Source organism: Neovison vison, chromosome 6, assembly GCF_020171115.1.
Source record: "Neovison vison isolate M4711 chromosome 6, ASM_NN_V1, whole genome shotgun sequence".
Classification (NCBI taxonomy): Eukaryota; Metazoa; Chordata; class Mammalia; order Carnivora; family Mustelidae; genus Neogale; species Neogale vison.
The window spans coordinates 163,524,476-163,538,349 of record NC_058096.1 but is presented as its reverse complement, the minus strand read 5'-3'; the positions used below and the strand labels follow the sequence as shown (position 1 = coordinate 163,538,349).

Below are 13,874 nucleotides of genomic sequence, written 5' to 3'. Positions count from 1 at the left end.
ACAGACACTTCTCCAATCAAGAAATACAAATGGCTATCAGACACATGAAAAAATGCTCATCATCATTAGCCCTCAGGGAGATTCAAATTAAAACCACATTGAGATATCACCTTACACCAGTTAGAATGGCCAAAATTAACAAAACAGGAAACAACATGTGTTGGAGAGGATGTGGAGAAAGGGGAACCCTCTTACACTGTTGGTGGGAATGCAAGTTGGTGCAGCCTCTTTGGAGAACAGTGTGGAGATTCCTCAAGAAATTAAAAATAGAGCTTCCCTATGACCCTGCAATTGCACTCCTGGGTATTTACTCCAAAGATACAGATGTCGTGAAAAGAAGGGCCATCTGTACCCCAATGTTTATAGCAGCAATGGCCACAGTCGCCAAACTATGGAAAGAACCAAGATGCCCTTCAACGGATGAATGGATAAGGAAGATGTGGTCCATATACACTATGGAGTATTATGCCTCCATCAGAAAGGACGAATACCCAACTTTTGTAGCAACATGGATGGGACTGGAAGAGATTATGCTGAGTGAAATAAGTCAAGCAGAGAGAGTCAATTATCATATGGTTTCACTCATTTGTGGAGCATAACCAATAGCATGGAGGACAAGGGGCGTTAGAGAGGAGTAGGGAATTTGGGTAAATTGGAAGGGGAGGTGAACCATGAGAGACTATGGACTCTGAAAAACAGTCTGAGGGGTTTGAAGTGGCGGGGGGGTGGGAGGTTGGGGTACAGGGTGGTGGGTATTATAGAGGGCACAGCTTGCATGGAGCACTGGGTGTGGTGAAAAAATAATGAATACTGTTTTTCTGAAAATAAATAAATTGGGAAAAAAAAAAAAAAGAAAGAGAAATCAAGGAGTCAATCCCATTTACAATTGCACCCCAAACCATAAGATACCTAAGAATAAACCTAACCAAATAGGCTAAGAATCTATACTCAGAAAACTATAAAGTATTCATGAAAGAAATTGAGGAAGACACAAAGAAATGGAAAAATGTTCCATGCTCCTGGATTGGAAGAATAAATATTGTGAAAATGTCTATGCTACCTAAAGCAATCTACACATTTAATGCAATTCCTATCAATGTACCATCCATCTTTTTCAAAGAAATGGAACAAATAATTCTAAAATTTATATGGAACCAGAAAAAGACCTCGAATAGCCAAAGGGATATTGAAAAAGAAAGCCAAAGTTGGTGGCATCACAATTCCGGACTTCAAGCTCTACTACAAAGCTGTCATCATCAAGACAGCATGGTACTGACACCAAAACAGACACATAGATCAATGGAACAGAATAGAGAGCCCAGAAATAGACCCTCAACTCTATGGTCAACTAATCTTCGACAAAGCAGGAAAGAATGTCCAATGGAAAAAAGACAGCCTCTTCAATAAATGGTGTTGGGAAAATTGGACAGCCACATGCAGAAAAATGAAATTGGACAATTTCCTTACACCACACACAAAAATAGACTCAAAATGGATGAAGGACCTCAATGTGAGAAAGGAATCCATCAAAATCCTTGAGGAGAACACAGGCAGCAACCTCTTTGACCTCAGCCACAGCAACATCTTCCTAGGAACATCGCCAAAGGCAAGGGAAGCAAGGGCAAAAATGAACTATTTGGGATATCATTAAGATCAAAAGCTTTTGCACAGCAAAGGAAACAGTGAACAAAATCAAAAGACAACTGACAGAATGGGAGAAGATATTTGCAAACAACATATCAGATAAAGGACTAGTGTCCAAAATCTATAAAGAACTTAGCAAATTCAACACCCAAAGAACAAATAATCCAATCAAGAAATGGGCAGAGGACATGAACAGACATTTCTGCAAAGAAGACATCCAGATGGCCAAAAGACACATAAAAAAGTGCTCCATATCACTTGGCATCAGGGAAATACAAATCAAAACCACAATGAGATATCACCTCACACCAGTCAGAATGGCTAAAATCAACAAGTCAGGAAATGACAGATGCTGGCGAGGATGTGGAGAAAGGGGAACCCTCCTACACTGTTGGTGGGAATGCAAGCTGGTGCAACCACTCTGGAAAACAGCATGGAGGTTCCTCAAAATGTTGAAAATAGAACTGCCCTATGACCCAGCAATTGCACTACTGAGTATTTACCCTAAAGATACAAACATAGTGACCCAAAGGGGCACGTGCACCCGAATGTTTATAGCAGCAATTGTCCACAATAGCCAAACTATGGAAAGAACCTAGATGTCCATCAACAGATGAATGGATAAAGAAGATGTGGTATACATACATAATGGAATACTATGCAGCCATCAAAAGAAATAAAATCTTGCCATTTGCGACAACATGGATGGAACTAGAGCGTATCATGCTTAGCGAAATAAGTCAAGCAGAGAAAGACATATGATCTCCCTGATATGAGGAAGTGGTGATGCAACATGGGGGCTTAAGTGGGTAGGAGAAGAATAAATGAAACAAGATGGGACTGTGAGGGAGACAAACCATAAGTGTCTTAATCTCACAAAACAAACTGAGGGTTGCTGGGGGGAGGGGGGTTGGGGAAGGGGGTGGGGTTATGGACATTGGGGAGGGTAGGTGCTTTGGTGAGTGCTGTGAAGTGTGTAAACCTGGCGATTCACAGACCTGTACCCCTGGGGATAAAAACATATGTTTATAAAAAATAAGAAATTTTTTTAAAAATCACGTTTTCAATTTGACAACAACAACAACAAAAAAACAACAACAACAAAAAAAACCATGAACTGCATATGGCCAAAATGACCATGGTGGCTAACAAATTTTGGCTGTCACAGGTACCCTAAATCTTATAAGGCAGCATCACTCAATTCATGAGTTGAAAGCTCTCCAATGATTCGATGATTTTATAATTATTTTAAAATAATTACAAATTTAAGAAATTAATAATTGAAACAAGAAATTGATACAGATACCATTCTGACTTTTATGATAAAAGCTCCTGGAATCGTTACTGGGAAAAACTCACCTAAAACAAACTGTTGAGTAAGACCTCAGTAGAGTACCTTCAAAGTGCGCAGTATCTGTGTTTGGGAGAAGGTCAAGACTGGCTCAAAGGGTTTGGAGCTGCTCATACTCAAAGCAAACTACTTACTTCCACTGTAGCCTCTGCATGTAATCACCTTCAATCATCTCTTCTGTTTTTCTAAACCATTTTTTTAAATCATCAATTTCTACCTTACCATGACTTTTTTTATATATATACATCAATTTTTTTTAAAGAGTTTATTTATTTATTTGACAGACAGAGATCATAAGTAGGCAGAGAGGCAGGTTAAGAGAGAGAGAGGGGTAAACAGACACCCCGTTGAGCAGAAAGCCCAATGCAGGGCTCGATCCCCGGACTCTGAGATCATGACCCAAACCGAAGGCAGAGGCTTAACCGAGCCACCCAGGTGCCCCTATACATCAATTTCTATCTTCATTACTTCATTACTTCTGGTCTGTCATTATCATTCCCAAAGTCACATTTTCATTCTGGTTTTGTTTACAAAGAGAATTGGAACAATTAAAAATTGAACAATTAAAATCCACATATTTAGGGAGGTGATTTACCCCCTAGTTACACACATACACAGACCACGGACAGACCATCATAGACATGTACACACATGCCTTCTGACAGGTTATTTGTCTCCCTTTCTGTACTAGACTACTACTTTCTTGTCTCTATGGCTTTATTTGGAATCTAGCTAGATAGCAAGGGCAGGGATTCCTGAGTTAGTATAGGTAGTTCACAAAGTAGATGTTCTGCCAGTAGATAATTAAAGATAATTTATGATGTAATAAATGAGAATCCTCTGGTAAGCCATGAACTCTTTAGGTACAACTATAGGAACAGAATATGGGTGGTGTTTATGGAGTCCAAAAAGGACTTATTCAAAAAAACATTAATGGTGACTTTACAAACAGGACAAGTAAAAGGGAAATATTTCATACATGGCTTTTATAATTAAAAATTATTCTTTCTCAATATTTCCAGATGATATTTTTAAATATAGATATAACTGACATATAACATTAGTTCCATTTATAAAACATAATGATTTAATATTGGTATATATTACAAAATGATCACCATAGTAAGTCTAGTTAACAGCCATGACCATACATGGTAACACATTTTTTTCTTGTGATGAAAACTGTAAAGATCTTTTCTCTCAGCAACTTCCAAATATACAATACAGTATTATTAACCACAGTCCCCACACTATACATTATTATATCACTAGGACTAATTTATTTTATAGCTGATAGCTTATACTTTATAACCTCCCAGATGATATTTTCAAATATTGTCTCCATGCACTTCTATCATGTATGGATTATTACACTAAAGGACATTACTGCTGAGCTATCTGGAGAAACTGGAAATGTTTAACACATGAAAAAAACTAACTTTTTTTTTAATAGTCTTAGGTGTATATCTTTTCTCTACTTACCAGGGGTAACTTGAAGAGCAGAATTTTTAAAACTTAAAACGAAACAATCCCCTGTATGCATGTTTGGTATCAAAAGACTACAAATTAAATATAGTTGGAAGTACTTGGGCAACTTTAAGAAACATGAAATCTTTTTCATAATGGTTACTGGATTAACTATTCTGATAGAAATTACTATTCTTGGAAGATCAGACTTTCATTCTAAATATGAACTATGAATAAGTTTAGTAAAATAAGAACTTTTACATACGTTAGGGTTGTTTCCATTCTTGAGACTTGTTCGAGGTCTTCATGAGGGTCCTTAAATCCAGTAAAGTAGTAGTAAGATTTGTCCCACTTGATGGGCCTGTCAGACATCCTTTTAGCCTCCTTGAGAGGCTGAGAATGCACATTAGTATTCAAGCTTTGGATATGTTCAACAGATAAACTGCAGGAGTTGAGAATATATAATACTGTGCTTAGCAGATCTCTGGTGTGCAAAGTAAATTTGACTGCTCGAAATCCTAGAGAATATAATTCCCCCAAACAATTAATACAGATGATTATTCACTTATTTAAAAACACCTTTTCAAACAACAAAAATAAAATAAAAATCTTTTAAAAACATTTGATTAGTGATTAAAAATTATCCTACTGGAAAATAATCTGTAAACAGAAAACTACTTCTCTTGTCCAAAACTACACTGCAGTTATCTTTACCTTCATGAATTCCTTGGTCAGTTCTCTGTCTAGTTTGGCACTAGAGACCTCCAGCCCATGGAGGGGATTCAAAATATTTTCAGTTCTGCCCATAAATTTGGTCTCGACAGTCTAAGAGATGGAAAAGGCCTCTTATGAGCAAGTGTCCATGAAAGACAGTTTCTGGCACTAAGACAAAGGGGGAGAGAAGGGGATGGGGAGGGTGTACTGTGACAGTGGTTCAGATGAGAGCAGCCAGAGAGTCTAGTCTCAGGGGTGACACAAACCCATCTCGAATTTTCTCTGTGATTACAGGAGATTATCTTCACACTTGTCCACACAACTACTTAATAACTCAACATATTTTGGAAGGGATGTGAAATTCCCTAATTGTTTAAAAGTTAACACTTTACAATCTTAGTTTGATTATGGGTAGTCAAGTACCCATAACCGAAGTGGGCTAAGATTAGTAATCTTAACTTGTTACAACCTCAACGGGAAATCTGTTTTCTCCTTTTTTTCTCTTCATTAGTGGGGGTTAGGCATGATTCTAGCTGAATTTATGTAACTTCTCAACACCCTACCAACCGTGTGATTATTATCTCTTTGCAAATGTGAAGAAATAGGAAGAATGCAGAGCAAGGGTTTAAATCTGAGTTGACTCCAAGCCCAGTATTTTCTCCATAACAGCATGCTGATTCTTTCTTCATTTTTAAAAAGTACTTTTAATTGGTTTTGAAAATTATAACATTATTATATAAGTACTGTGAAATTAGAGATACATATAATAAAAATAAAAGTCTCCTTTTAAAAAGGTTAAAACCTCACATCTTTATTAGACTTGTATTTAAAAATATATATATTTAAATATATATATTGGATTTATTAGTCACATCTATAACATACCTGCACTATTTCATACGATAGCTCCTAGCCCTAAGTGGCAGTTTAGAATTAAATTAATGCAAATTAACAAAATTAAAACTCAGTTTCTGGTCATGCTAACATTTCAAGTGCTTAACAGTCACATGGCACTTGTGCCCGCTATATTAGTGTGAATGCAGAACATTTATATCATCACAGAAAGTTCTCTTGGACAGTCAGATTGCTCTAGACCTTTTCTGTGTTCCTTTGCTTATTACATACAATATATGCTATTCATTTACACAAACATACACCTACAGTTTGGATTGTTTCCTTTTAATACATAAACAGTATCACTCTAGACATATTACTTTGAACTTGCTTTTGTTACTTAAAATTGGTGACTCTTCCATGTCTGTATGTATGGATCAATCCATTTTTTATTAGCAGTTATATATATCAGTCCACATAATGAAGGAAACGAAGCATAATTTCTTTGACATTTCTGAAACTGATGGACATAAAAGCTTTTATTTTTCACTTTTTATATAAGGCTGAAATGTATCTTCCTTTTTGTTTTTAAGATTTTATTTATTTATTTGACAGACAGAGATCACAAGTAGACAGAGAGGCAGGCAGAGAGAGGGGAAGGCAGGCTCCCCGCTGAGCAGAGAACCCAATGTGGGGCTCGATCTCAGGACCCTGGGATCATGACCTGAGTTGAAGGCAGAGGCTTTAACCCACTGAGCCACTCAGATGCCCCTGAAATGTATTTTCTTATCTTTGGCACTGATGACAGATTTCACAATTTAAATCATTCTCAAGAGATACACATTCCACTTGCCACACAGAGTTAAGGAATCTAGAACATGCAAACTAAGAAAGTTTTTTTAGCTAAATTCCTTGAATCATTTTATGATAAAGTGAGAAATACTAGTAGCGGAGTTGTTCTAGTTGGTGAAAGAAGAAAGTCAAGTCCTAATTCTTGTGTTTGAGGGTATGAAGAGCTCAGTCAAGGATAAATCTGTTTCTACCTTATCAATCCCATTAATTATTTAATTGAATGTAAGGGCTAAGGAATGTGCATATGCTTTATTGGAAAACAGTACATCATTAGTTTAGTTTGGATTTGATTACTAAAATTAAACATTTTAATTTTTTTGGCTACTTGTATATATTGTTTCCTGAACTGTCTAGCCATTGTCTTTGCCCATTTTTGTAATGGAGCTACTTTGTGTTTTCATTTTGGTTTCCAAGAGCTCTTTATACATTATCTTTTTGTCATATATGCTGTATTATCTCCCACTTTGAATTCATTTTTTCTATAATCCATTTTTGTTTAATGAAAGGCTCAAAGTTTACCATTAATGAAAGTTGAGGATTTCTGTCTTTATTCAGTCATAGCTGCTACAGTTACTTATTGTAGTATTAACTCACAGAAAGCTCCCAGTGAATCTTCTACTTGTTTGAAGGAAGTTTATTTCCTCATAGGCCATCAAAAGTGAAGAAGTGATTTAAGACTTTAATTTTAGTAATGAAAATCAGTAGTAACCATTTTACCTTATTACCATCTTAATTAGGAATGATCTTAATTTTATAATCAGATCAAGAGATTAAAGACATTAAATACTTGTCAGAGTACCAATCTCTGTCATACAGGCAAAGGTAAAAATGATTACTAACAATATTTTTAAAGAATACATAATGTAGCATATAAATCACATTAAACTAGGATTAAGGAGACATTTGTTTCTAGTACCAGCTCTGTCCTTAATTTGCTGTGTGAAACTTCTTAAGTTTCTGAGTTTCCCTCTGTTTGCTCCTTCCCTAACAAATAGACCTGGTTTATTCTTTAACTCCACGTGTAGTCAACATTCAAGACAAACCCAATAGATGGTGCTCGTGAAAGTGGCAACTGTAGCTACTAGAAATGAGTCTGACTCTCCCAAATACAGACAAATAAAAATAGACTGGTGATAACATTTTTGTTTTAAAAAACTGTAAAGGATGTAATTTGCTCTCATACATTCCATCTGTTATGGAGAGAGAAATCATGAGATCTAAGTAGACCACTATGCCTAAGTATATGATATTTTTCAATTCATGGCCTAATCTTGACTGTGTATATATTAAAGAGTATTTATGAATATTTGGTCTTACACAGCATATTTGTTATTGTTTACAATTTCAAATAGAATTATGTCATTTAGAGTGATAAACATAATTACTTATTATTACTACTATCATTTAAGCATTCTTCAGTAGAGCAGTTCCTTCACAACAGGGCTATGAGTTGACTTTTTGTCTTGGATAATGAGAATAGTGTCTATTTTTAATAAAACTCCCAAATCAGAGGTAGATGGAGAACAGTGAAGGAAAGGAATTTCTGATTCCTGAACTCCCACATACAAACATGAGAGCGTAAGAAAACAGAGTAAATGTATTATCAAATGCTCATTCCTAGAGAGACTGGGTGGGAAGTTGTTTTCAACATAAAGATCCTGTTTTAGTACTTCTTAGCTCAAGCTCTTCCATACTCCATGTAAGCACCCAAGAGCCCTGCGAGCCCAAAGTATAAGGCAGGGGTCTTCACTGTGAGTGTTTCAGTACTTAACACAGTACTTAACCTCTTCCATGCTTTAGTACTTAAACTTTCTCAAAATGAAGAACCAGAAGTTAAGCTCTCACAGCTAGTCACTGGCAGAGCTAGAAATAGATTCTAGGTTCCAAAAACCTATCAGATTTTGAGTTGTCTAACAGTTTGCTTCAGAAAAAAATTATAGCGCATTTTGTACTTGTTTTAATCTTAACTCAGAGAAAGCTCTTGGTAAAACTTTAAAATTATTTTAAAGTTCATTCTAAAAATAAAGTCATTTCCTCAAGGATCACCAAAAGGATGATCCCTTTATTTAGATATTTAGAGAAATGATAGACCTGTATCTACCTATCTACCCTTAATTTTAAATATTTTTGGATCAGGGCTAAAGCAGTAACAAAAGGCCAAAAAGAAGGCTATCTATTAAGACTGACTAAAAAGAACGGGAGTTGAAAGGCCTGGCTAGGTTCAAGACCCACATTCCATCTCCAGTCCTGGGAAAGTCCCTGCACATAATTTACTTGGGCAAATACTACCTACTTCATGGGGTACTTTGATGGCTAAGTAAGGGAATATAGGCTGTACTTTTTAAAAAATGTAAATTGTTATATACATGGTTAACACTTAAAGTATGAAATAGGAGGTGAACAAAGAGGAACATTCAGTTTTACACACAAAAAAGTTTAAACTCAAAAAAATGGCTTTTTCAAACACAGGTAGCCAGGAACAGAATCTAATTCTGAGAGAACAATCAAATTTTATATACATACATACATACATATCTACACACACATACATACATACATACATACATACATATTTATTTATTTATTTATTTATGACCAAGGCTTCAATCCAAAGGTATTCAGGCAACGGCAGACTTAATAAACATATTTACCACATAGCTTGCAAGGGAAACACTAGAAATAAGAAAACATACCGGAAGTGCTAAAGGGTTCCTGGCCTTCAGAGGAATTCTGCTCCGTTTCTCTTACATAAAATGTAAGCTGAGTTGGTTTCAAAGACCTGAAGCCTGGTTTCTGGAGGTTTTCTAAGTAGACACTCAATCTCTTAAGAGAATTTTCATTGACTTCCTGGAAAAAAAATACCAAGGAGCATTTACACACAAAACAGAACAAGAAAACAACAGAATTTATATCCTGAACTTTAAACACGTTATTGAGGGTACTGAATAATTTAGTATTAAAAATGTTGGGATTTCATAACTCTTCGATGAAGAATAAAATTAGATCCACATTCTTACATGTAACAGAACAAACTCTTTATGGCTAAGATGTGAAAAAAAGTAAGTACTAGAAGAAAACATGTTGAACTCTTTTATAACTCTGGTGTGGAAAAAGCCTAACTATAATTAAATATCTCTAATACATGATTGATAATATGTGGTTGATAAGTCCACTTACATAAAAAAACTAAAAACTAAAAAAAAAAAAAAAAAGGCACACAAAAAACCACACATGCACACATACAATAAGCAGTTTACTGACAAATAAGCTACTGACAGAAAATATCTGCAAGTCATTTCTCTCTAATAAAGAGCTCTTAAAATGACCATCCTGAGACTGGTTGAATTATGGTGCATTCATTCAATGGAATACTATACAACCAAAAAGAAAAGAAAAGAAAAAAAGAATGTGGTATAGATATCTAGGAATTGACATGGAGTTATTTCCAAGGTTGTTAAGTGAAAAGAAGAAACATCCTTTAGTGAAGGAATAGCTCTAGAGAATGGCATAAATAGTAACCATGTTTCCTATCACTGTAGGTTTCTTCTCAGATACACTGTATGATCTGAAATTAGGAACAATCAGTTTATTTTTGTTTGTTTAACTGATTGTAATATGCTGTTCTTAGCTACCATAGTTCAGTGGGCTGCTGAGGTACCTTTCCTGCTAGTGTTAAGACTAAATCTTTGTAATTCTGTTTTGCTACAAGTTTCTATGTTTGCCAAAAAGAAATATATAGAACAACCCAGAAACCAATAAAAATTCTTACCTCCAGAAGTTATACAAATGGGGTAAAAGAAATGGGATAGGAGTGAGGCTTCTGAGTAAACTTTGTATTTAGTTTTGATTTTTGAAACCTAGAAATGTTTTCTGTATTTTAAAACTGAGTTAAAATGAAGAGGATTAAGAGTAGCTGTGCTTCACTTTGAGACCCTATTCTGTTGCTGCTTAGATAGCACTTTCAGTCTGTTTTTCTAGAAAAGAGACAAGGGTGTTCCATACAAATGCAGAGAAGACTGGACTGAATGAACATGAGGGGCCAGGAAGGGTGAACTGCCTTCCCTGAGCTTGCACTTTGGTGACAGTATGTCTAATATGGCAGGGAAACAGAAACAGTACCACAGGATATGGGGACAGAGAGTGCTGGGAAGGAAGGCAGGGTGACAGTTTCATATAAGGCAATCTGGGAGAGCCTCATGAATGTGACACTTAAACAAGAAAGGAAAGGACAAACCACATCTACGTGACTGACCCCCCAGTAAAAACCCAGAAACCAAGGCTTGGCACAGAGTAGGCACTCAAATACAAGTCAAAAGAGTAAATGAAAATATAGCTGACTCTTCAACAACATGGGTTTGAACTTCATGGGACCACTTATACATGGATTTTTTTTTGATTCATTATGATTTCTTAATAACATTTTATATTCTCTACCTTATTTTACTCTAAGGCGCCTGGGTGGCTCAGTGGGTTAAAGCCTCTGCTTTCGGCTCAGGTCATGATCTCGGGGTGCTGGGATCGAGTCTCACATCAGGCTCTCTGCTCAGCAGGAAGCCTGCTTCCCCCTCTCTCTCTGCCTGCCTCTCTGCCTACCTGTGATCTCTCTCTGACAAATAAATAAATAAATAATCTATTTTTAAAAAATATATAGAATACAATACACATATCATGCAGAATATGTGTTAACTATATTATTGGTAAGACTTCTGGTCAATAGTAGGCTATTAGTATTTAAGTTCTGGGAGAAGTCAAAGGTTATATACAGATTTTCAAATGCGCAGGGGGTTAGTGTCCCAACCCCTGCACTATTCAAGGGTCAGCTATATTAATTTACTAGAATAATTACATTTTAGGCATATTGTGTTAAAGCTCTCCATGACCACTCTCGGGTTCAATTTGATAGAGGGATTTACAGAAATCAGAAAAACTGTTACAATCACAGTTATGGTTTATGACAGCAAAAGGACAGAGACTAAAATCAGCAAAGGGATACAGATTAAAATCAGGAAAAGGCATGTAGGATAGAGTCCAGGAGAGGCCAGGTTCAAGGTTCCAGTTGTTCTCTCCCAGTGGATTTGTACAGCTAGCACTTAATTCCCCAGGAACAATGTGTGACAATGCATGAAAAGTGTTGCCAACTGCGGAAGCTCAGTAAAGTCCTGGTGTCCGGCATTTTACTGGGCTCAATCAAACAGGCATGTAGTGGCCATGTGACTGACCTTAGCTGTTCAGTCTCCAGCACACCCAGAGGGACCCCAACATATGAGAATAGGCATTCACCAAAAATCACATTTTTAGCATAAAATATCTGGCATGGCCTGATAGCTCACACATACAAAAGATTCCCATCAGGCAGGATATTCTAAGGGCTTAGAGCTTCTCTCCCAGGAGGCAGTCAAGGGCAAATACCAAAGCTAGGCATTTCTTTGGAATATAGAGTTTAAGTAACACATGCCTGCTGAGTTCACCTTTTGGAGCACACAGTAGTTTTAATAAAAAAACAAAAGATACACTGGTAGAGGAGGGAAAACATTCACCTACGACTAGGCATAATTTTTCCACATATGTTGGGTTTAAAAACTTTAAATAATTAACATCCTCAAAGTAATGGATATTTTTGTTGATTCATTTTACTAATTAAATTTTTTCCCACTGCAAGTAGAAAAAACTATATAAAAATGTTCTAAATTTTTTAGAGTTCTAAATTCCTTTTAACATTAAACCAGGTATTAAGGTTAAAGAAAATAAAGAGAACAAATGAAATAATATTGACCATCCTCACTAAGTTTATTATAAGTTACTTCTCATCTCCGTCTGCATTCCTTGAGCACACAATAAGTGAGGCTGTAGGGAAGAGAACCAGCAATATGCAACAGAAGGGAAAACCACTTAGGGCACTGAAAAACTTTCCTTGTAACCATCCTTAAAAAACAGACTGACCATGGTGACAGAAGCCTGAAATTTTCTTTCAAACACTCAATTTTACTCCAAACACTGGTTCAGAAAACATTACTAATACTTTAAAGACTCTCCATGATAGCTTTATTGCCCTCATAAAAAATGACAACCTTCATAAATAGGGAAAAACCCAGTCTATCTCCTGTGTGCCTTCTGTATATTCACACAAAATACTTGACTTCCGACATGTCTGGTCACCAAATGAGTGGAGGTTTTTCCCCACAATAAGCAATTCTCTTTGACACCAGCTGGAAGTCCTACAATTTAACTCAATTCTGACATTATATATCCAGAGACAGCATCAGATCCCACAAGTTAAGGGCTCAGTTCCCCAAGACCGTCCTCTCCCTCTCCCGCCACACCCACTTCAGATGTCTGTCACACCTGTTATCACTTGTGTTTTTGACCAACCAGCAATTTGCAGCAACCCCCTCCTTAGATTCTATTAATTCACTAGAGTAGCTCACAGAACTCAGTGAAAAACTCATGTTTACCATATTACATGATATAATAATGGACACAGATAAACAGTCAGCTGAAGAGAGACACAGGGTCCCAAGTGCAGAAGCTTTTGTCCCCATGGAGTTTGGGAGCACTACCCTCCAGGGTAGAGATGTTTGTCCGCCTGGAAGCTGTCTGAACCCCATACTACTGGAATTTTATGGAGGATTCCTCATGTAGGCATGATCAATTATTATGTCTATTTCCAGCCCTTTTCTCCTCTCTGGAGGTTGAGGGTTGGGGCTGAAAATTCCAAGCTTCTAATCATGCCTTGGTCCTTCTGGTGACCAGCTCCCATGTACGAGCCACCCAGGGTCACTGCAATGGAACAAAAGGTGCTCCTCCTGCTCCCATCATATAGGGACTTACAAGGCCTTTAGGAGTCAGGTGTCAGGGATGGAGCCAAAGACCAAAGAGCAGAACAAGAGATGCTTCTAGTGCTCTTCTCACTTACAAAGATACAAGAGTATCAGGAGATCTGTGCCAGGAACTGGGAGCAGAGCCCAATGTATGGATTTTCCATTCTCTCAGATTTCATAAAACATCAATAATC

General features: G+C 36.7%; 1 protein-coding gene across 3 annotated transcripts in view; it reads right to left on the bottom strand.

Moving 5' to 3' along the window:
* Positions 1-13,874, bottom strand: part of TCAIM (T cell activation inhibitor, mitochondrial) — a 58,063-nt gene that overhangs the window by 26,690 nt on the left and 17,499 nt on the right. For all 3 annotated transcript variants that reach the window (XR_006385085.1, XM_044252832.1, XM_044252833.1), the window contains exons 4-5: positions 9,556-9,709; positions 4,728-4,980 (exon numbers count right to left, since the gene is read on the bottom strand). Coding sequence is in view for 2 of the 3 variants with exons in the window: in XM_044252832.1 (XP_044108767.1) it covers positions 4,728-4,980; positions 9,556-9,709 (407 nt within the window). In the remaining variant the exon portion in view is untranslated. The remainder of the gene's footprint in view (positions 1-4,727; positions 4,981-9,555; positions 9,710-13,874) is intronic.